The sequence below is a fragment of the Schistocerca gregaria genome, chromosome 8, assembly GCF_023897955.1.
Source record: "Schistocerca gregaria isolate iqSchGreg1 chromosome 8, iqSchGreg1.2, whole genome shotgun sequence".
NCBI classification, from domain to species: domain Eukaryota; kingdom Metazoa; phylum Arthropoda; class Insecta; order Orthoptera; family Acrididae; genus Schistocerca; species Schistocerca gregaria.
The window spans coordinates 350,287,875-350,312,665 of record NC_064927.1 but is presented as its reverse complement, the minus strand read 5'-3'; the positions used below and the strand labels follow the sequence as shown (position 1 = coordinate 350,312,665).

The following is a 24,791-nucleotide window of genomic DNA, read 5'->3' as shown; positions in this document are numbered from 1 at the left end:
CACTCGCACAATGTTCCATTCCTTTTTGGTTTCAAGTGTAGTGGTGACGACCACAGATTAACTGATGGTCATATCGTGCCTTCTCAAATTAGTCAAATTCCAATTTCTCTATGGCAAATCAATGTAGTGCCAATTGTCGAGGTCAGCAGGGGACTTGTCGACCTTCTGTAATCTGTATGTGATGCATCATATAAAGGGAATCTCCTTCAGTGCTCCTGGAGGTCTTGTCGGTTCTGGGAGAGTCCCTTCCAATAAGTCGATGTACTTGCTGCTAGTGTTTTGTATGAGATTAGCCATGCGCACTGCCGGAAACTTGCCAAAAACTTGCAGCTGTTAATCCAGTGCATCAGAACACATGTTTAAGCCAGAACCAGAATCTGTGAGATATTCCTGCAAGGGCATACAGTCACTGACGAAGGCTGAGATGATGCCTGGCCTACATCCAATTGCATTAGGATGTGAGCAGGGTATTGTACACTTCCTTTCCCAGTCCCAAAATCTCCTGTGATACCAGAAAATGGTGGGCTTGTCACTACCTGATGTTGAGAAATGGTAGACGAGCAGTTTCTTGATTGCTTGTAATTATGACCCCTGTCACTACTGCGGCCATGCCACACAAATAATTCTTCCACCTTTTTGGTCAGCAAATCCACTCTGGTGACATGTAATCGGCCCATTACCAAGTGCAACGACAAACTGTTGCATGCAGCCACCAATGTCCTCACTGGCGGAGGCATTATAGCATCAAATATTTCGCTAAGTCTGCTAAAGTGTCTAATGGCATGCCGGTTTGTGAAACAATAATAGCTTTCACATGGGGTGGCAAGCGATTAATCCACTGCGTGCACTAAAGACTATCAGGCGTGGTTCCCGTATCCACGTTGACAAGTGTTGCAAATATTGTTAGGGTCTTCTGTCGCCAATGTGTTCATGGGTTGGGACTGATGCATTCTTCCTATGAAGTGAAAAGCCATCATATCAGTACCATTTTTAACTTCCGTCGTAGGAGTAGTGATCACATCTTTGATTTCCGCTGCGTATTTCTGTTCCAGCTGGATCACTACGATTATGAATTTGATTGCGTCCGCCATAATTCCGGCATGGTGGGGTCACCAAAGTCAAAGTAGCTTGTGTCTGTGACCGCCCGAACAAATTATTGCAAGCGTACCGTTACCATTACCGCCAATGCAGCACTTTATTCAACTGCACAGGGCGTTAGTTAAAGATGAATACTAGGTTCAGGCGTTTTACATGAAAGTAGAACAGACTCCACAACTAGAAACTCAGAAGTTAAAGCTAACTCCACAACTAATTAACAACTATTCTAAGAGCACCCAAGTGTCATAAAATACAGCGCCTCTGGCGGCCTAAGTCGAAGCACTTTGACAGTGTTACACAATTACGCGCGGAAACCACGCAGCTTGCACTGCATTGGAGTGTCACTTCTATCCACCACACTCTCAATATGCTGATTTGTATACAAAACCATAACAGACAAAATGTCGTCATCTGTAAGGTAATTGCAGCATTCCAGATGCACTCTTGCTGCTTTCGCTGCACTTACAGGCCCATGCAATTTTCAAATAATATTGTTGGGCCTGAAATGTACTGTCTGTGTCAGTGGAACTTAATTCCACTTTGTCTCTTTGTCCCTTCCAATACAGTAATGGTCGTTTTTCTCCCTCATCATCTTCCTCTGTTTCTGAATCTTCTAGCTGAACTTCGACTACGGTACATCATTACAATCGGTATTCTTTTCATTTTCAAAATCTTCCCGAATTTCATTGTCATCCTCTTCGAACAATATCTTTTGGATTTCTTCAACATGATTTGAGTGGAGGAGGTTCTACATCTTACTTAGCTTGCCATGATCAGGTAAGTCCTATATTAAATCACCAAATTCCTATAAAATAACGGATTCAGGCGCAGTGTACTAGTTTTATACTCGATAGTCCAGCCCTAACAGACGCTTAAACGGTCCAAAAACCAAATAAGTGCAGTTTACATTTTAAATTAACTTTGTACTACTAAGTTACGTTGATAACCATAGAAATGAAATGTTGAAAAGAAACGCGAACAGGTGCACTATATAAAACTCAGCGACTTCACTCATCTCAACAACGGATACTTAAGCACACAACAATCAAAAGCCGTAGGAGAAAGGAAGCTATTAGCGAGTGGTGCCAAGGCTGCCAATTGTTCATTAATAATTTACAGCAGCTCTTTACGCGTATCAGTTTGAATGCCGCGCCGATGGAAGATTAATAAAAGGAATTAGCAAGAAAGCTATTTTGAAAAAAACTGCTGCCTCCTCTGTTTTATTAAATAGCTGAAAATGAATTAGCAAGACAGTTGCTATTTTGAGAAAAGTTGCTGCTTCTGCAGTTTTATTATATAGCTGTTGTTTGTTTGCTTTTAGGTGCGAAATATTTTGATTAGAACGATATTTAAAAAAAAAAAAACATTTTGATCTGTAAATACTGAGTCCTATTATTATCAGTTATTATTGTCCATTATTACTTGTTATACAGCTTAATGAAAAGCTAGTACCTGCAACATAGCTAACATAACGTTTTAACAGCTGAATCTAGTTGCTGAGGTACCATAATTAGTAGTCGAAGTCGAAGTAGATACTCCGTGCGAATTGGTGTGGGTGGAGGTTATACTTAACAGCCGAATTAAGTTAATAATTGGCTCCTTCTACCGACCCCCAGACTCCGATGATACAGTTGCGGAACAGTTCAGAGAAGGTTTGGGTCTCGTAACAAATAAATACCCCACTCATACGGTTATAGTTGGTGGGGACTTCAACCTACCCTCGGTATGTTGGCAAAAATACTTGTTCAAAACCGGTGGTAGGCAGAAAACGTCTTCCGAGATTGTCCTAAATGCATTCTCCGAAAATTATTTAGAGCAGTTAGTCCACGAACCCACGCGAATTGTGGATGGTTGCGAAAACACACTTGACCTCTTGGCCACAAACAATCCAGAGCTGATAGAGAGTATCATGACTGATACCGGGATTAGTGATCACAAGGTCATTGTAGCTAGGCTCAATACCATTTCTTCCAAATCCATCAGAAACGAACGCAAAATAATTTTATTTAAAAAAGCGGATAAAGTGCCACTAGAAGCCTTCCTAAAAGACAATTTCCATTCCTTCCGAACTGACTATGCGAATGTAGACGAGATGTGGCTCAAATTCAAAGATATAGTAGCAACAGCAATTGAGATATTCATACCTCATAAATTGGTAAGAGATGGAACGGATCCCCCGTGGTACACAAAAAAGGTCCGAACGCTGTTGCAGAGGCAACGGAAAAAGCATGCGAAGTTCAGAAGAACGCGAAATCCTGAAGATGGGCTAAAATTTACAGACGCGCGAAATTTGGCACGTACTTCGATGCGAGATGCCTTTAATAGGTTCCACAACGAAACATTGTCTCGAAATTTGGTAGAAAATCCGAAGAAATTCTGGTCGTATGTAAAGTACACAAGCGGCAAGACGCAGTCAATACCTTCGCTGCGCAGTGCCGATGGTACTGTTATCGACGACTGTGCCGCTAAAGCGGAGTTATTGAACGCAGTTTTCCGAAATTCCTTCACCAGGGAAGACGAATGGAATATTCCAGAATTTGAAACACGAACATCTGCTAGCATGAGTTTCTTAGAAGTAGATACCTTAGGGGTTGCGAAGCAACTCAAATCGCTTGATACGGGCAAGTCTTCAGGTCCAGATTGTATACCGATTAGGTTCCTTTCAGATTACGCTGATACTATAGCTCCCTACTTAGCACTCATATACAACCGCTCGCTCACCGATAGATCTGTACCTACAGATTGGAAAATTGCGCAGGTCGCACCAGTGTTCAAGAAGGGTAGTAGGAGTAATCCATTTAACTACAGACCTATATCATTGACGTCGGTTTGCAGTAGGGTTTTGGAACATATACTGTATTCAAACATTATGAATCACCTCGAAGGGAACGATCTATTGACACGTAATCAGAATGGCTTCAGAAAACATCGCTCTTGTGCAACGCAGCTAGCTCTTTATTCGCACGAAGTAATGGCCGCTATCGACAGGGGATCTCAAGTTGATTCCGTATTTCTAGATTTCCGGAAAGCTTTTGACACCGTTCCTCACAAGCGACTTCTAATCAAGCTGCGGAGCTATGGGGTATCGTCTCAGTTGTGCGACTGGATTCGTGATTTCCTGTCAGGAAGGTCGCAGTTCGTAGTAATAGACGGCAAATCATCGAGTAAAACTGAAGTGATATCAGGTGTTCCCCAGGGAAGCGTCCTGGGACCTCTGCTGTTCCTGATCTATATAAATGACCTGGGTGACAATCTGAGCAGTTCTCTTAGACTGTTCGCAGATGATGCTGTAATTTACCGTCTAGTAAGGTCATCCGAAGACCAGTATCAGCTGCAAAGCGATTTAGAAAAGATTGCTGTATGGTGTGTCAGGTGGCAGTTGACGCTAAATAACGAAAAGTGTGAGATGATCCACATGAGTTCGAAAAGAAATCCGTTGGAATTCGATTACTCGATAAATAGTACAATTCTCAAGGCTGTCAATTCAACTAAGTACCTGGGTGTTAAAATTACGAACAACTTCAGTTGGAAGGACCACATAGATAATATTGTCGGGAAGGCGAGCCAAAGGTTGCGTTTCATTGGCAGGACACTTAGAAGATGCAACAAGTCCACTAAAGAGACAGCTTACACTACACTCGTTCGTCCTCTGTTTGAATATTGCTGCGCGGTGTGGGATCCTTACCAGGTGGGATTGACGGAGGACATCGAGAGGCTGCAAAGAAGGGCAGCTCGTTTTGTATTATCACGTTATAGGGGAGAGAGTGTGGCAGATATGATACACGAGTTGGGATGGAAGTCATTACAGCATAGACGTTTTTCGTCGCGGCGAGAGCTTTTTACGAAATTTCAGTCACCAACTTTCTCTTCCGAATGCGAAAATATTTTGTTGAGCCCAACCTACATAGGTAGGAATGATCATCAAAATAAAATAAGAGAAATCAGAGCTCGAACAGAAAGGTTTAGGTGTTCGTTTTTCCCGCTCGCTGTTCGGGAGTGGAATAGTAGAGAGATAGTATGATTGTGGTTCGATGAACCCTCTGCCAAGCACTTAAATGTGAATTGCAGAGTAGTCATGTAGATGTAGATGTAGTAGTAAGAGTAGCTAACGAAATGTTTCTAATTGGATATGCTACTCTTTAGTTAAGGACCTACTAGCTGTTGAAGAAGCTTGTAAAATGATCTGTCGAGTGAATACACTACTTCTAACTAAGTACATCATGACTCATGTCGACCACCTGTGCTAATTTCCATACAGCTAGGGTCTCTTCACTCTAGCGAACTAGTGGTCTACTGGGACAAGGGTCAGTGACCGAAACCGGTTGATGCAATAATAATAATAAAAGTAAAGTTATAAAATAGTGTCTGTTAACATTTCAGTGCACTACAACAGTCCATAACACAATTCAGATATGAACTTTTATGTAGTTTGTTAAAAAACAAAATACATGCTTTTCACATGGGTTAAATGTGTACAAAGCGGCTTTCAGTGCATGCGAAAAATGGAAATTGTCAGATGACAAATGTATTTTGTTCTGTTGCACAAGTAGGCACCTGAAAACTTTGTCCTCTCTGGCCGCACAATTTCACCCACTGCATGTAACAAATTGCGCAAATGAACCATTTTGACATTTATCAGAGATAATGTATCTACAATGGAACAGGTGGCACGCCTGTCAAATGTGGTCAACCTGAGCAGTATGGTTGTTTTCTGAGTATGGAGGAGAATGGAGGACGGTGCAAATAATGGTTCGTACGCAAACAGACCAAATGCTTTTGCTAACATTCTTAATATGTTGACTAGTTACTGAAAATGCACGTGCGAAACCTAATTAATTTTAGTTTTCACATTTAATTTCTTTCGCTATGGAAATAATGGCTGTTTGCGAATTCACGAGTGGGCGTCAGTGCTTAGGATGCCATATTACTCAGAAAACAGTTAACAGCTTCAGCTAAATAACAAATTGATTTATCTCTGCACGATGCGGATTAAATGATTAGGCCAAGTAGAAGTTGTGGTAGTTCCGTATCAAATTCTAGGCCCCTCAGTTGTTGCCCCTGTCATCTGTTTTGACAATTCGGAACTGCGTTTGTTAGAATTGTTTAGTGTATGCTGCTTTCACACATTTAATTGAAAGAAATTTTGGTCACGTGTTTTAAGAAAACATTGGGATAGTCAGCAGATATGGGTGTATTGGCACAGTCGGATTTGTTGTTACGTGTTGTGTAACAAAACATAGACTTGTTAAGCTGCATTTTGAGTTTCAAGCCTATGTACTCCAGGACAAATCGTATATCACATGCGTATAAAATGTTTGAATAGTTAAATTTTGATTTAGTTATGTGAGAAATTGTATTCTAGGAGATAGTGGATACAAATTAGTACGCCTAGACAGAGATCAGGGCGTGTATTGCATACTTTTCAGTCTGAATGTATCTGACACATTACATGTAATGACCTGTAGAGAGACTAAGTAATTTAGGAATAGTGCCCACCATAAAATCTTTGCAGTCTAAAAATATCGGTGATTATGACAAAATCTCGACTAGTAAATCAAAGTGTGTGTTTTTGTGTTTAGTAACATACGTGTAGCCAGTCGTGTATCTGCGAAAATTTCCTGAATAGTTGAATTAAGCCATTTTTTATGAAAGGAGAAAAAGAAATACCGTCCAGTTTCATTTTTGTCAGCAGTCTCTAAAAATTTAGAAAAACAAACTACACAACTGTCTTCGTAATCATCCTACGGCAAATACAGTGCCAGAGCTACAGTTCAGATTTCTAAAGGGTTTGCATGTTGAAAAGGCTATCTTCAAATACAGTGAGAATATACGTAGTTCATCAAATTACTCGCTACTGACATATTTTTTTGTTATGTCACAGGCATTTGAATGCATAAATCACAACACTGTATCATTTAGAGCAAATTAAAATAGTATATTGTAACAGTAAATGCTGCAAAACCGTTCAGATCATATATTTCTGACGGGAAATAACGGGTGTCAATAGGGAAGAGGTGTGTTAAGCCATCGGGCATCATCCAGCTGGGCTAAAGAGATTTGGTGTTGCAGCTGAGGGCCTGTACTTTTTCTTGTGTATATCAATGATATCTAAACTTTAACATTATCAGATGCCGAGTTTGTTCTGTTTGCAAAGGACACAAACGTTGCAGTAAATACCAAATGAAGTTCAGTTAGTGGAATTTTTGTGGACGTTAATAAGTGATGTATAGCCAGGGAGAGCATAAGGGAGCAATTGAAAAGAATGGGGGAAAGAAATACGGTGGAAGAAGAATGGGTAGCTTTGAGGGATGAAGTAGTGATGGTAGCAGAGGATCAAGTAAGTAAAAAGATGAGGGCTAGTAGAAATCCTTGGGTAACAGAAGAAATATTGAATTTAATTGATGAAAGGAGAAAATATAAAAATGCAGTAAATGAAGCAGGCAAAAAGGAATACAACGTCTCAGAGTTCGAAAGGAAGTGCAAAGTGGCTAAGCAGCGATGGCTAGAGGACAAATGTAAGGATGTAGGGGATTATCTCACTTGCATGAATATCAAGAGCTCAGATGGAAACCCAGTTCTAAGCAAAGAAAGGAAAGCAGAAAGGTGGAAGGAGTATATAGAGGGTCTATACAAGAGCGATGTAGTTGAGGACAATATTATGGAAATGGAAGAGGATGTAGATGAAGATGAAATGGGAGATACGATACTGCGTGAAGAGTTTGACAGAGCACTGAAAGACCAAAGTCGAAACAAGACCCCCGGAATATAGAACATTCCATTGGAACTACTGACGGCCTTGGGAGAGCCAGTGCTGACAAATCTCTACTATCTGGTGAGCAAGAGGTATGAGACAGGTGAAATACCCTCAGACTTCAAGAAGAATATAATTATTCCAATCCCTAAGAAAGCAGGTGTTGATAGAAGTGAAAATTACCAAACTATCAGTTTAATAAGTCACAGCTGCAAAATACTGACGCAAATTCTTTACAGACGAATGGAAAAACTAGTAGAAGCCGACCTCGGGGAAGATCAGTTTGGATTCCGTAGAAATGTTGGAACACGTGAGACAATACTGTCCCTACGACTTACCTTAGAAGCTAGATTAAGGAGGGCAAACCTACGTTTCTAGCATTTGTAGACCTAGGGAAAGCTTTTGACAATGTTGATTGGAATTATCTCTTTCAAATTCTGAAGGTAGCAGGGGTAAAATACAGGAAGCAAAAGGCTATTTACAATTTGTACAGAAACCAGATGGCAGTTATGAGTCGAGGGACATGAATGGGAAGCAGTGGTTGGGAAGGGAGTGTGACTTTGTTGTAGTCTCTCCCTGATGTTATTCAATCTGTATATTGAGCAAGCAGTGAAGGAAACAAAAGAAAAATTCGGAGGGGGTATTAAAATCCTTGGAGAAGAAATAAAAATGTTGAGGTTCGCCGATGACATCTAAATTCTGTCAGAGACAGCAAAGGACTTGGAAGAGCAGTTGAACGGAATGGATAGTGTCCTGAAAGGAGGATATAAGATGAAAATTTACAAAAGCAAAACGAGGATAATGGAATGTAGTCGATTTTTTTCGGGTGATGTTAAGGGAATTAGATTAGGAATGAGACAGTTGTAAAGGAGTTTTGCTATTTGGGGAGCAAAATAACTGATGATGTTCGAAGTAGAGACGATATAAAATGTAGACTGGCAATGGCAAGAAAAGCGTTTATGAAGAAGAGAAATTTGTTAATATCGAGTATAGATTTAAGTGTCAGGAAGTCATTTCTGAAAGTACGTGTATGGACGATAAATAGTTTGGACAAGAAGAGAATAGAAGCTTTCAAAATGTGGTGCTACAGAAGAATGCTGAAGATTAGATGGGTAGATCACATAACTAATGAAGTATTGAATAGGATTGGGGAGAAGAGAAGTTTGTGGCACAACTTGACCAGAAGAACGGATCGGTTGGATTAGGACATGTTCTGAGGCATAAAGGGATCACCAATTAAGTATTGGGGGCAGCGTGGAGGGTAAAAATTGTAGAGGGAGACCAAGAGATGACTACACTACGCAGATTCAGGAGGATGTAGGTTGCAGTAGGTACTGGGACATGAAGCTTGCACAGGATAGAGTAGCATGGAGAGCTGCATCAAACCAGTCTCAGGACTGAAGACCACAACAAGAAGCCAGTTCTTAGTCACTGACCTTTTTTTAACACACACTATGACTTTTAGAAATTTTAAGAGGTTTACTGCCAATATATGCCCAATTGATAAGCTGATAGAAGTTGAAAATGTTAAAATCTTGGGATTACACCCTGATAATAATAATAAACTCACCCAGAAGGGAATACCCAAGAATACAAAGTAGTTCCTAAAAAAAAAATCTTGTTACATTGTGTATGTTTGGGGAAATAGGAGGTATATAAATAACCAACACCAGCATACAGTGCTTGCTTTTATTCCATGATGTCATATGGGATTATGTATTTCTTGGGGTACCTCATGTTGTAAGACTTGTTTGTTGTGTGAACTTGAACATTCTGCAGAGGCCTATTTAGGGAACCAGTGATGCTGTTGCTTTCCAGTATAATTATTCCTTAATGGAATGTGTCACGAAAATATTTTTAAAACCAACAGTTCAGTTCACAGAATCAATACTAGAAACAAAAATAATCTTCATAGATTTAAAGTCAGTAAACATTGGTTCAGAAAGGTGTCCATTATGCAGGAACACTTTTCAGCAACTTGCCAGCAGCCATTATGAGTTAAACTACTGATAAAGTTGAATTTCAGAGGAGCCAAAGGATTTATTGGTGGTAAATTCCTGCTCCATTGATAAATGTGTTACTGGAAGTCGTAGGTGTGCATATGTTAATATTGGATACTGTGGGTAGGCCTATTACATAGAATCTGACTTTTGTACAGACTCAGTACAATAATGCAATCATTGAAAATGAGTGTTGTAAAATGTTTCTGTTTGATGGTATGTGTCTGACAGCCAAAGTATTATTGTATGCACCGGAATGTAATGGGACATATACATGATTAGTTGCAAGTTTGCTACTCCATTGTAAATGAAACGATGTTTAAGATTTTTTGACTCAGCTATTCTGCATCCATGAGGACCATTTCAATTGGAATCTGTGGAAGACGCATTAGCATATTTATTGTTGTTGTTGTCTTCAGTCCTGAGACTGGTTTGATGCAGCTCTCCATGCTACTCTATCCTGTGCTAGCTTCTTCATCTCCCAGTACCTACTGCAACCTACATCCTTCTGAATCTGCTTAGTGTACTCATCTCTCGGTCTCCCTCTACGATTTTTACCCTCCACACTGCCCTCCAATGCTAAATTTGTGATCCCTTGATGCCTCAAAACATGTCCTACCAACCGATCCCTTCTTCTAGTCAAGTTGTGCCACAAACTTCTCTTCTCCCCGATCCTATTCAACACTTCCTCATTAGTTACGTGATCTACCCATCTAATCTTCAGTATTCTTCTGTAGCACCACATTTCGAAAGCTTCTATTCTCTTCTTGTCCAAACTAGTTATCGTCCATGTTTCACTTCCATACATGACTACACTCCAAACAAATATTTTCAGAAAAGACTTCCTGGCACTTAAATCTATATTCGATGTTAACAAATTTCTCTTCTTCAGAAATGCTTTCCTTGCCATTGCCAGTCTACTTTTTATATCCTCTCTACTTCGAGCATCATCAGTTATTTTGCTCCCCAAATAGCAAAACTCCTTCACTACTTTAAGTGTCTCATTTCCTAATCTAATTCCCTCAGCATCACCCGATTTAATTGGACTACATTCCATTATCCTCGTTCTGCTTTTGTTGATGTTCATATTATATCCTCCTTTCAAGACACTGTCCATTCCGTTCAACTGCTCTTCCAAGTCCTTTGCCGTCTCTGACAGAATTACAATGTCATCGGCGAACCTCAAAGTTTTTACTTCGTCTCCATGAATTTTAATACCTACTCCAAATTTTTCTTTTGTTTCCTTTACTGCTTGCTCAATATACAGATTGAATAACATCGGGGAGAGGCTACAACCCTGTCTCACTCCCTTCCCAACCACTGCTTCCCTTTCATGCCCCTCGACTCTTATAACTGCCATCTGCTTTCTGTACAAATTGTAAATAGCCTTTCGCTCCCTATATTTTACCCCTGCCACCTTTAGAATTTGAAAAAGAGTATTCCAGTCAACATTGTCAAAAGCTTTCTCTAAGTCTACAAATGCTAGAAACGTAGGTTTGCCTTTTCTTAATCTTTCTTCTAAGATAAGTCGTAAGGTCAGTATTGCCTCACGTGTTCCAACATTTCGACGGAATCCAAACTGATCCTCCCCGAGGTCCGCATCTACCAGTTTTCCATTCATCTGTAAAGAATTCGCGTTAGTATTTTGCAGCTGTGACTTATTAAACTGATAGTTCGGTAGTTTTCACATCTGTCAGCACCTGCTTTCTTTGGGATTGGAATTATTATATTCTTCTTGAAGTCTGAGGGTATTTCGCCTGTCTCATACATCTTGCTCACCAGCTGGTAGAGTTTTGTCATGACTGGCTCTCCCAAGGCCGTCAGTAGTTCTAATGGAATGTTGTCTACTCCGGGGGCCTTGTTTCGACTCAGGTCTTTCAGTGCTCTGTCATACTCTTCACGCAGTATCGTATCACCCATTTCGTCTTCATCTACATCCTCTTCCATTTCCATAATATTGTCCTCAAGTACATCACCCTTGTATAAACCTTCTATATACTCCTTCCACCTTTCTGCCTTCCCTTCTTTGCTTAGAACTGGGTTGCCATCTGAGCTCTTGATATTCATACACGTGGTTCTCTTCTCTCCAAAGGTCTCTTTAATTTTCCTGTAGGCAGTATCTATCTTACCCCTAGTGAGATAAGCTTCTAAATATTTGTGTAGGTATTGTTTTCCAACATGTTCTCGATCCTGTCTAATCTCTTCTCTTTGGATCTTTTGGAACGAACTGTACATCTAATCTGTAAGAACATTTTCATGTTGAAGTTGATTATTGTGTGGCCAGTAACACGTGTGACCTGTCCTGAATGCAAATGTGGCGTTTTATTATACACCTTAGTCGTGTTTGATAATTTATGGGGAGACATGTGGAGGGGATAGGATATGAAATATATAGCCAATGGAACCATAGCATCGCCATAAAACCTAGGTGAGTGGGAAATGTCATTTAGAATCTGTGGAACGTTGCACATTAGAATGAAACTTGGAGGACTAGTACTAGTTCTGAATGTAAACTGCAAGAGAATAGTGCAATATAGACGAGCTTAACAATTTGATTTATCTGTAAGTAAGGACTAACAATAAGATATGTGTAATTGTTAGTTGAGGTGATCAAAGTGTCCAGTTGTTTAATGGTCCAAGGAATCCAGTTTTACGGGTGTGGTAAAAATAAAATTTGAATGCCATATATAAGAACAAAATTGACAATATTATAGCATTATGAGATAGCTGGGCAGGATTTTGGGGTACCTTTCTGTTCCACTTCCTCATACATAATCATGACTCACTGTGCATTGTTATTATCCTCTCTGTTAAGTGTAAAAGGGTATTTTGTGACACTGACTAATTGTCATTACCGAAATGTCAGATTCACCCATCTGCTTTGACCCATGATGTCATCAGTATGGCAGAAACGACTACTACTAGCATGTACAATGTGGAGACAATGGCATTACTAAGTACACCTATCAGCAAATGCAAACAAAAATGTTTCACTCCAAAAATGAAATGAAACTAATAGAACATCCACAGAAAATTGGCAGTTCAGGGCAAGGACAAGTTGAATATGCAACACTAAGAAAGCACTGTACCGTCCTAAATCAAATAATATAAAAAAAAAATTTATTACAACATTCCGTTATACCAACAAAACCACAGGAATTGGTCATTTCCCTTCACCCGTATAGCTCAAAAACAACTGTTGAAACCAACTCCCACAACTCTGAAAAGTGGAACCAAAACCCCAACAGCTCATAAACACAAATACACCATTCACAACATGAACTAAAACACAGCTGACACACCATCAATATAAAACAGACAAAAAAATCAGTCACTATAGAATAAAACCAAAACAAAAATTACTTACCAACAAAAGCCTCTAGCAGCAGCACCTAGGCCGATCACTGCCCTCCCCCCCCCCTCCCCCCCTTTACCTGAACTACTAAAACACCCACTCCTGCACTTCACTGTCATCTCCATACCTAATTAAAAAGCTATAAAAGCAATTCGGCTTCTTTCCGCACAACAAACACCAAACTAAACAGACCTAACAAAAACGACAAACACATAAACAAAACAAGAAAAACCATAGTAACTTACTTAAAACACTTCCTTAACTTTTGTTACCACACCAACTACCTCAATTCAAAACCATGTTAGCATGATGGCAAACAATACTCAAATGAACCCAACACTACACATTAATCTCAGCGCAGCCACCTTGCAAGGGCACCATCAAATACAACAAGACATCTGTAGACACAACCAACTCAAAAACTTCGTGCCCTAGTGATCTCACAAACCACAACACCGTTATGTCACGGGTCAAAGCAGAGGGATGGAATTGGACGCTTCAGTTGACCCTCGTCAGTTGCAGTTATACTTGTATGAGCACTAGTTAGTAAATACACAATTTTTAACACATTTACAAGTTATGCTGCACAATCAAGTATGTTACTCTTTTTGCCCTCCTTCCCATTTAGTTTTTCTTGTATTAAAAAAAAAAAACCACTATTGAGACTGAAACAGAATAACTTGTATGGTACACTTCTTTGAGAGACTCCCTGTAAACACAAAACATTACTATTATTTTTAGACTTTTACAGTTATGATTTACTGTCTGCAATTTTTTTTACTTGATGCAATTTTGATTTAAAATGTTTATGATAACACAAATTATTAATGTTAATTTTGAAAGTCAAACTGCTATAGTTAATCTAGGCCTCGCACTAAAGTTACAGATCAGTCTGTCACCACAGCCAGGTTTTTAACTTTAACGTTTATTGGCTGTGTTACTCACAACCAAACTATCACATAGCAACCTTATAATTCATGACATACTCGAAAAAGATCAAAATACTTATGATGACAAAGATTACAAATTTCATTGCTGCAAGTGAAATGAGCTGCAATTTAATGTGTGTTGTTAGGTTCCAACCTATCATAACCTCATAATTTGTGAAATACTCGGAGGAAAAAATATTTATGTGAAGAATGAAGAAGACTGGTTTCTATTTTGGCACTAGAAATTCATTTTCTTACCTCTCACTGGTTACTTGAAAGTATCATCTGATTGATTGCGTGAAACTAACATGAGCAATAGAGACACTGCTGTTTCGGCTGCTGTCCCTAACCAAAGCAGAAGTTTCTATGTTAAAATTAGAAGAAGAAATATATTTACCCATGTCCCTCCCAAAAGACAATGCATGCATGCAAGCAAGCAGAGCATTGTGGCACCTGAAGCTATTGTCCCGTAGCATAGTGAGGATGTAGCATGACAGGTCGTATGTGTGCAAAGATAGAGAACAGGTGCCTTCAGACCAATTATGTTCCCAATTACAGTACGGTACTCCATACTTAATTCATATATATAATTTCCTCTGCAATTGGTAAATTCCTGTGGTGCTACTACAGTTTTTTATTAGCAAATCACGGTAGCCAGTAGGATGGATACTTAAACTCCATTAAAATGTGTATAAGTAATGTTTATGTAATCACTATAGTCGGTGGTGCTGTTCGTAACTTAGTGCTTTGTTGGTTCCTAGTTGAGGCCATGGTGATAGTTTCCTAGCTTTGGGCTCAAAGGATTGACTGCTGTTATTTATAAGCCTGTTTGTGACAATAGAGAGATTGGGCATACTACACATTTGTGATAAATGTCTGCTTTCAAGCTTTGCCATATTGCCATGTAAAATAGAACCATGGACCTTGCCATTGGTGGGAAGGCTTGAATGCCTCAGTGATACAGTTAGCCATACCATAGGTGCAACCACAATGGAGGGGTATCTGTTGAGAGGCCAGACAAACATATGGTTCCTGAAGAGGACAGCAGTATTTTCAGTAGTTGCAGAGGCAACAGTCTGGATGATCGACTGATCTGGCCTTGTAACGTCAACCAAAACGGCCTTGCTGTGCTGATATTGTGAACAGCTGAAAGCAAGGGAAACTACAGCTGTAATTTTTTAAGAGGGCATGCAGCTTTACTCTATGGTTCAATGATGATTGCGTTATCTAAGGTAAAATATTCTACTGGTAAAACAGTCCCCTATTTGGATCTCCTGGTGCGGACTACTCGGGAGGACGTTGTTATCAGGAGAAACAAAACTGGCATTCTGCGGATCGGAGCGTGGAATGTCAAGTGGGAATTAGTGAAGTTTGGTGGCAGGAGGAACAAGACTTCTGGTCAGGTGAATACAGGGTTACAAATACAAAATCAAATAGGGGTAATGCAGGAGTAGTTCTAATAATGAACAAAAAATAGGAATGCTGATAAGCTACTATGAACGGCATTGTAAACACATTATTGTAGCCTAGCCAAGGTAGACATGAAGCCCGTACCCATCACAGTCATACAAATTTGTATGCCAACTAGCTTCGCACATGATGAAGAGATTGAAGAAATGTATTATGCGATCAAAGAAGTTATTCAGATAATTAAGGGAGATGAAAATTTAATAGGCATGGGGGACTGGAATTTGATTGTAGGAAAAGGAAGAGTGGGAAAAGTAGTAGGTGAATATGGACTAGGGGTTAAAAATTAAAGAGGAAGCCGCCTGGTAGAATTTTGCACAGAGTGTAACTTAATCATAGCTAACACTTGGTTTAAGAATCATGAAAGAAGGTTGTATATGTGGAAGGGGCCTATAGTAACTGGAAGGCTTAAGACTGATTATATAATGGTAAGACAGAGACTTGGGAACCAGGTTTTAAATTGTAAGACATATCCAGGGACAGATGTGGACTCTGACCACAATTTATTGGTTATGAACTGAAACTTCAACAAGGTAGGAATTTAAGGAGATGAGACCTGGGTAAACTGAAAGAACCAGAGGTTGTAGAGAGTGTCAGAGAGAGCATTAGGGAATGGTTAAAAAGAACAGAGGAAAGAATTACAGTAGAAGGGGAATGGGTAGTTTTGAGAGATGGAATAGCAAAGGCAGCAGAGGATCAATAAGGTAAAAAAGATGAAGGCTAATAGGAATTCTTGGGTAACAGAAGAGCTATTGAATTTAATTGATGAAAGAAGAAAATATAAAAATGCAGTAAATAAAGCAGTCAAAAAGGAAGACAACTAACTAAAAAATAAGATTGACGGGAAGTGCAATATGGCTAAGCAGGGATGGCTAGAAGACAAATGTAAGGATGTGGATGCATGTATCAGTTGGGGTAAGATAGATACTGCTTACAGGAAAATTAGAGAGACCTTTGGAGAAAAGAGCCACCTGTATGAATATTGATCTTGGATGGAAAACCAGTCCTAAACAAAGAAGGGAAAGGAGAAAGGCAGAAGGAGTATATAGAGGATCTATACAAGTTTCATATATTTGAGGCCAGTATTATGGAAACGGAAGACGAAATGGGAGATGTGATATTTGCATGAAGAATTTGACAGAGCACTGGAAGACATAAGTCGGTACATGGCCCCGGGTGTGGACAACATTCCATTAGAACTGTTGGTAGTCTTGGGAGAGCCAGTGGTGACAAAACTTTTCCCTCTGGTGAGCAAGATGTTGAGACAGGAAAAATACCTTTGGACTTCAAGAAGATTGTAATAATTCCAATCCCAAAGACAACAGATGTTGATAGGTGTGAAAATTAACAAACTATAATTTTAATAAGTCGTGATTGCTAAATAGTTACACACATTCTTTACAAACGAATGGAAAGACTGGTAGAAGCTGACCCCAGGGAAGATCAGTTTGGATACCGTAAAAATGTTGGAACACACAAGGCAATACTAACCCTATGATTTATCTTAGATGATAGTTTAAGGAAAGGCAAACCTACATTTTTAGCATTTGTAGGCTTAGAAAAAGCTTTTGACAATGTTGACTGGAATACTCTTTCAAATTCTGAAGGTGGCAGGTGTAAAATACATAGAGCAAAAGGCTGCTTACAATTTGTGCAGAAACAAGATGGCACTTGAAAAGAGTCAAGGGGCACAGAAGGGAAGTAGTAGTAGTAGTAGTAGTAGTAGTAGTAGTAGTAGTAGTGGGGAAGGGAGTGAGACAAGGTTGTAGCCTACCCCCGATATGGAGAAGATATAAAAACTTTGAGGTTTGCCGATGACATTGTAATGCTTTCAGACAGCAAAGTACCTGGAAGAGTAGCTGAATGGAATGGGCAGTGTCTTGAAAGGATGATAGAAGATGAACATCAACAAAAGCAAAATGAAGGTAATGGAATGTAGTCGAATTAGATTAGGAAATGAGACACGTAATGTAGTAGATGAGTTTTGCTATTTGGGAAGAAAAATAACTATGGTTGAATGAGAGGGGGTATAAAATGTAGACTGGCTATGGGAAGAAAGAATTTCTGAAGAAGAGAAATTTGTTAACATCTAGTATAGATTTAAGTCTTAATTTTTTCTGAAAGTATTTGTGTGGATTGTAGCCATGTATGGAAGTGAAACGTGGACCATAAATAATTTAGACAAGAAGAGAATAGAAGCTTCTGAAATGTGATGCTACAGAATAATGTTAAGAATTAGATGGGTAGATCACATAACTAATGAGGAGGCACTGGATGGAATTGGGGAGAAGAGGAATTTGTGGCACAACTTGACTTGCGGAAGGAATTGGTTGGTAGGGCACATTCTGAGGCATCAAGGGATCACCAATTTAGTACTGGAGGGAAGTGTATAGGGTAAAAATCATAGAGGGAGACTAAGAGATGAATACACCAAGCAGATTCAGAAGGAAGTCGGTTGTAGTAGTTATTCGGAGACGAAAAGGCTTATACAGGATAGAGTAGAATGGATAGCTGCATCAAACCAGTGTCTGGACTGAAGACCACAACAACAACAATAGTAGCAGCAGCAGCAGCAGCAACTACGACAAATAAAACTGGTGACCACACCACTTCATCCAACTTTTAAGTGCACATAGCTACCTGAGTAAATGCAGCGGTTTCGGAGTGACCCTGAAACAGCCAATAGGGGCTCAACTTTCAGGATATGTGGCAATTGTCACAGTGCAAAACACAAACCTGCTTGATATCACAGCCTAAAAAGAATTCCTAGTGAGCAGTGATGGTGCACATTAAACGGACTGTTGAGATGCAATGGGTCTGATTCATCACCGGGCCATGCCAGCAAGCAGCAAAGTGGCAACATAAATACACCCTAAGTTCAAGCACATGGCAATACTTAGACACCATAGTACTATAAAGGTTACTCACATTCACCTGAAACTAAATAACCTTTAGGATGCTAACATATGTATCTGATGTATGAAAATGATGGTTCCCATAAAAATACACAACCTGCAGATGAAATAAAAGGTATTTTGATGTTTTTGTGTACTGTGCATGGTCCACTATGATATGGCACTTAAAATTATTAAAGTTGAGAGAGAGAGAGAGAGAGAGAGAGAGAGAGAGAGAGAGAGAGAGAGAGAGAGAGAGAGAGAGGGGGGGGGGGGCTTCGAGAAAATTTAAAACAATTTTAAAGGGAAACAGTTTGTAACTGTAAATCAGAGTTATTTTACTGTTTGCAGGATTAACAGCTAGTATAAATATCAGTGATTAAAAGTAATAACAGAATTATAATCTGCTTCTCTGCATTAAGGCTGCTAAATCAAAACGTTGATCAAGCTCAGCCTCTTACTGCTGAGTGTGTTGTTTACAAATTACAAAGGCCATTCTTGCTAATCAGCCAGTACCACAGCAGGAAGAAAGCAAGAGTATTACAGAAACCATACATGTAATTACATAAAGGAATACAACCAGTCAATGGGCCATGGAACATGAGATCCATGCCGAAAATAACTAGAGTGCATCCATCTAATGAAAGCCATTGGTACAAGTGTAACAAAATTGAGGGTCACTAGAGACAACAGTCTAGTTGTGTGGATGGAATTCTAGCACATCATCAAAATCTGCCTCACTAACCTGCAGCCAAGTATTTTAAGGGACCTCTGGCAATAATCTTCTGTATGTTGTCGCATACCACACAGGGACGATTACTTCTAAATTCCACACTTCCTCACCATACACCACACCTCACTCCATTTGGGATGTAAGCATTGGGTCTGATCAGTTCATCGTCTATCACACTGCTTCAGCACTCTGGCATAATCAACACCAGGCTGCATACCGAGCAAGACAAGGCTCGTACAGGTGCGTCTAGTGCTAAATTTCCCTGACTGCCTCTTCTTTTGTCCTCTTTCAGGAAGCTGCGAAATCCATCACATTGTGACGAAGTGACAAGGTCTCTGCCCCACTCCAAAACACATTGATAGAAGCCAGTGCACAACTCACAGTACTTTCATCCCATTCCGAAATATTTTTTTGATAATAAAGCATGTTTGTCTTCTTAGATCACTGTCATGTGACAGCTAAATGTCGCGACCACAGACAGAATCACATATGACTTTCCCCCTTGATGTCTGTAATGCTACAGCAATATCACAATGTAGCTGGGGGGGTCCAAATTTTTGTGGTTATGTGAGAGAGAGGTAGCTGTGCAGCTTGTCTGTGCTGTTTTGTCTGTGTCGCTCGCAACTTGTCTGCCGGTAAGTGGTTCTTTTCTCATTTTGTTTGTTCCCAATTTCAGTTATTTGTTCAAGTAATATCCTTGTAACATTAAGAATAGATAAGATTATAGAGCTTCATTCCACTTGAGGTCATAAAATGTATACAAACTCCTGACAATGTTGTCTTCTTACATTGCAAAGCATGTGAATGACAACCTGTATTTGGTGTCTCTTGTTTAGTGCATGTTCTGTGAGCATGTGTTAAGTGCATATGTGTCACAATTCACAATTCTCCATTATTCGTGTTCTAGTGTGCTGTCCAATATGCCGTTCCAGGAGCCCTAGTTGTGAAGGGCTATATACTTCTGTTGCAACAAATTATTTTGTGTGAAATTTCTGAACAGTGTGTGAAACATTTTAACAGTGTTGATCTTCCAGTATGCATGTAATTGTAGCTGGAATGCAATATAATCAGTTTGTGCTTTTCATATTGTTATTTCCATAGATATTTTGTGTATCACAAAATGTCAATCTTAGTATTATATAATGCATTAGCAGTTCAGATTAGTACCTGTACTAGATTTTTAATGTGATTATCATTAGTTGAGATAGTGAACTACGAGGTTTGCCCAGAAAGTAATGTCACTGGTTCTGCTCTGATACTCATATTATTCATAGTGATGGTACAGTTACATCCACAGTGCAGCACTCATAGCAACAATAGTACCTATTCAAATTCTGTGAATACTCAGGAAATCTGCTGCCAAAATATTTCCAGTGATGAAGCAGGCATTTCTGTTAAAATGGCACGTGTTTCAGTGGCACAATGCGTTTCTGAAAGGCTACGATGATGATAACGAACTTGCTCTAGACGCTTCTCTGTGTCAAAATGTGAAGAGGGTCTCATATGCATGAACTATTGAATGCAGACTGTAGAACAGGTTTTTATCTGATAGCCCCTATTCTGGATATAGCTAGAACAGTTGGCAGTGAAATTGTGGCTGATCAATGGCAGATGAAGAAAATATGTGCAAAACACATCCCAACAATTTTGATGGATGACTGCAATTCCAACAGAGTGCTTATTTGTGAAGAACTTGCAGAATTGTGTAGAAATGCTGCTACTTTTGTTGGACTGTTACAGCAGGAAGCAAGTTGTGGGTTTTCATATACAATCCTGAGATGGAGATATTGCTCAGAGTGGCATACCTCAGAGACACCACACCCAAAAAAGGCACAGATGAGGGTAGGTCCAAATGGAAAGCACATTTCATAGTCCTTTATGAAGGTAGTGACATCATCCAATATGAGTTAGTACCTGTCAGATAGTCTATCAATGGTGCCTTTTTTGTGGATGTACTGAAAAGATTGATGGAAAGTGCTGCGTATGTCAGACCACACATTGCTTGTTCTTGAGAGCTCCATCAAGACTGCCCAGCCACACGGCTTTCGTAGTCAGAATTTGTGAAAAATGATGTGGTAACTCATCCCCATACCTTGTTCAATCCCAACGTCATTCCAGCAGACTTTTTTTCCCCAGTGTTGGTACCTTCAAAGGACACTGTTTCAAGACCACAGACAAAATGAAAGTGGCTGTCAAGTATGCCCTAAAGGATTTCCTAACACAGGTCTTCAGGACACCTGCAATCCTTGGAAATTTTATTGAAAAAATGTATTTACTCAGATGGGTCTTTGGAAGAAATTTGATGTGTTGTTCCATTCTGAGCAATAAATTAATTTGTATCGGCTTAATGACATTACTATCTGACAAACCTTTTGTGGTAAAATTTCTTAGAGTGAGCCTCCCAATACTATTCCATGTGTTGCTCACAGTACTGGATCAGGTATTTCTACAGTTTAGGTTTCAGGTACTTCTTTATTTAAGTACACATGAAAGCATATTGCTTCAGTAGAAGAGATAAATCATAATTTTATTTGTTTCAGATGATGCTGGTGACCCAGCAAATACAGAAAATTCCATTTGTGCTGGATGCCTAAATGTTCTTGATGAAGATGAAGTTATTCAGGCATTAAACCAAGAGTGGCATGTTGAGTGCTTTCGGTATGTAAAAATGTGTCGCATATATTAACTATAGTCTGATCGAAATTACTTGATAATTGATGTCTGTCACTTACTGCTACAATGTTGCCACATCCACTGCTTGCTAGTGCTTGGTTGTAGGTGACACATGGCGGGTCACTTAACATATGCTGTTAGTGTGTAATGGAAGTAGCCGCCACGAGGTATGACAGAACTGGGAGATGTTCTATCGATGGCTGATTTAAAGCGAGTAATGACTGATCTGCAGCGGATGATGGGTTTTGTAGCCCTGAATTTAAACTTGTATCTTAACCTAACCCCAAACTCATGTGTACAATGTCTCTGAGAATATGGCGATCAACAATTTGCGGCAGAAGTAAAATCAGGATTGCTTTGTTCATGGCATTTATGCTAACTTCTACAAGCAAACTCAAGAAAGAAAATTTTTTATAATACGTTTCTTTGCGTAGCCATCTTCTGCAGCAAAATTTAAGTTTTAGCAGTAAAAGGGAACTATAGTTCCTTGCTGTCATCGGTTACCTGAAACTACCCACACACAGGCTACATGGGATGCCATGGGACCAACCAGTGAGCAGCTTTTGTTAACACTTGGTTGCAGATTATAGGTGACACAAGTAGACTTTAAATGGGAGGGGATGGGAATTAAAATAAGATCAAATAAAAAAAATCAATACAATGATGAAAACGGTGTGGCAAACTATTAGGAATATAAAATTACATCAAAACCAATTAATTGAATAAAACTAATAATTGGTCTTTTGATTAGATATAATAAAAAAATGGCGATGCAGTTGACAAAGTCCAAACCATCAACTTTCTTGATGTCAGGTTTATAAGCTAACCAGTATGCTATGCCATTACACTGCAAAACACTGTTATAATTATGACTTTACCGTCCCAGTAAAAGTGCATGTGTGTCACAATTCTGGTGAATGGTAAAGAAGTCAGCATGATGTGGGATGTGTATAATATGGATTGCTTATAGTTAAAATATTTGTGAATTGACAAAAAGTTGAAAAATTATGACAAAAGTTACGTGGCCACGCGTGAACAGCAAGAATTTGAAAAATGGGCCTCCACCGAGATGCTGCTATCTAAGCAAATAGTTTGAACTGAAAAAAATTCAGAACTGTTCATTAGTTGGAGATGAAATGTTGTTTCCAATAAATTCGAGGTACAGATTTTTTCCCGAAATTGCATTATTCGCACACAAGATGTTCGGTGGTGAGAAATATGTAAACAAAGCTCTACATGCTGTGCTGTTGGTGGTTGGTAACAAACTGCCCTTCATGCTTATAAAAACCTCTGGTATGTCAATGATTTACAATAACCATTCACAATCAGAACTTCCAAAATTAATAGGGTGTGAAAAAATTAATATTCATACAAAGAAAAGTAATGAAAATAATTCTTTGCAGCTTTGTGTGGATGTGGACATAATTTCGCTAAGTATTCTGAAGTAATTTAGAAGTCTCAAGAAAATAACAATACATATTATATTTTACCCACCCCATGAACCATGGACCTTGCCATTCATGGGGAGGCTTGCGTGCCTCAGCGATTCAGATAGCCGTACCGTAGGTGCAACCACAACGGAGAGGTATCTGTTGAGAGGCCAGACAAACATGTGGTTCCTGAAGAGGTGCAGCAACCTTTTCAGTAGTTACAGGGGCAACAATCTGGATTATTGACTGATCTGGCCTTGTAACACTAACCAAAACGGCCTTGCTGTGCTGATAATGCGATCAGCTGAAAGCAGGGTGAAACTACAGCCATTATTTTTCCCGAGGGCATGCAGCTTTACTGTATGGTTAAATGGTGATGGTGTCCCTTGGATAAATTATTCTGGAGGTAAAATAGTCCCCCATTTGGATCTCCGTGCGGGGACTACTCAAGAACACGTTGTTATGAGGAGAAAGAAAACTGGCATTCTACGGATCGGAGCGTGGAATGTCAGATCCCTTAATTGGGCAGTTACGTTAGAAAATTTAAAAATGGAAATTGATAGGGTACATCTACATCTACATGACTACCCTGCAATTCACATTTAAGTGCTTGGCAGAGGGTTCCTTGAACCACAATCATACTCTCTCTCTACCATTCCACTCCCGAACAGCGCGCGGGAAAAACGAACACCTAAACCTTTCTGTTCGAGCTCTGATTTCTCTTATTTTATTTTGATGATCATTCCTACCTATGTAGGTTGGGCTCAACAAAATATTTTCGCATTTGGAAGAGAAAGTTGGTGACTGAAATTTCGTAAAAAGATCTTGGCCCGACAAAAAATGTCTTTGCTGTAATGACTTCCATCCCAATTCGCATATCATATCTGCCACACTCTCTCCCCTATTACATGATAATACAAAACCTTTCTGTTCGAGCTCTGATTTCTCTTATTTTATTTTGATGATCATTCCTACCTATGTAGGTTGGGCTCAACAAAATATTTTCGCATTTGGAAGAGAAAGTTGGTGACTGAAATTTCGTAAAAAGATCTTGGCCCGACAAAAAATGTCTTTGCTGTAATGACTTCCATCCCAATTCGCATATCATATCTGCCACACTCTCTCCCCTATTACATGATAATACAAAACGAGCTGCCCTTTTTTGCACCCTTTCAATGTCCTCCGTCAATCCCACATGGTAAGGATCCCACACCGCGCAGCAGTATTCTAACAGAGGATGAACGCGTGTAGTGTAAGCTGTCTCTTTAGTGGACTTGTTGCATCTTCTAAGTGTCCTGCCAATGAAACGCAATCTTTGGCTCGCCTTCCCCACAATATTATCTATGTGGTCTTTCCAACTGAAGTTGTTCGTAATTTTAACACCCTGGCACTTAGTTGAATTGACAGCCTTGAGAATTGTACTATTTATCGAGTAATCGAATTCCAACGGATTTCTTTTGG

General features: G+C 39.5%; 1 protein-coding gene and 1 long non-coding RNA gene across 5 annotated transcripts in view; one reads left to right on the top strand and one right to left on the bottom strand.

The window, feature by feature from the left end:
- Nucleotides 1–24,791, bottom strand: part of LOC126284707 (uncharacterized) — a 94,742-nt gene that overhangs the window by 20,176 nt on the left and 49,775 nt on the right. The gene's annotated exons all lie outside the window — the stretch shown is intronic.
- The window catches only part of LOC126284706 (LIM domain kinase 1), a 184,128-nt gene continuing 165,102 nt past the window's right edge, over nucleotides 5,766–24,791 (top strand). For all 4 annotated transcript variants that reach the window (XM_049983838.1, XM_049983837.1, XM_049983836.1 and 1 more), the window contains exons 1-2: nucleotides 5,766–5,847; nucleotides 21,768–21,885. In XM_049983838.1, the coding sequence (XP_049839795.1) occupies nucleotides 5,826–5,847; nucleotides 21,768–21,885 (140 nt within the window). In that variant the 5' untranslated portion in view covers nucleotides 5,766–5,825. The remainder of the gene's footprint in view (nucleotides 5,848–21,767; nucleotides 21,886–24,791) is intronic.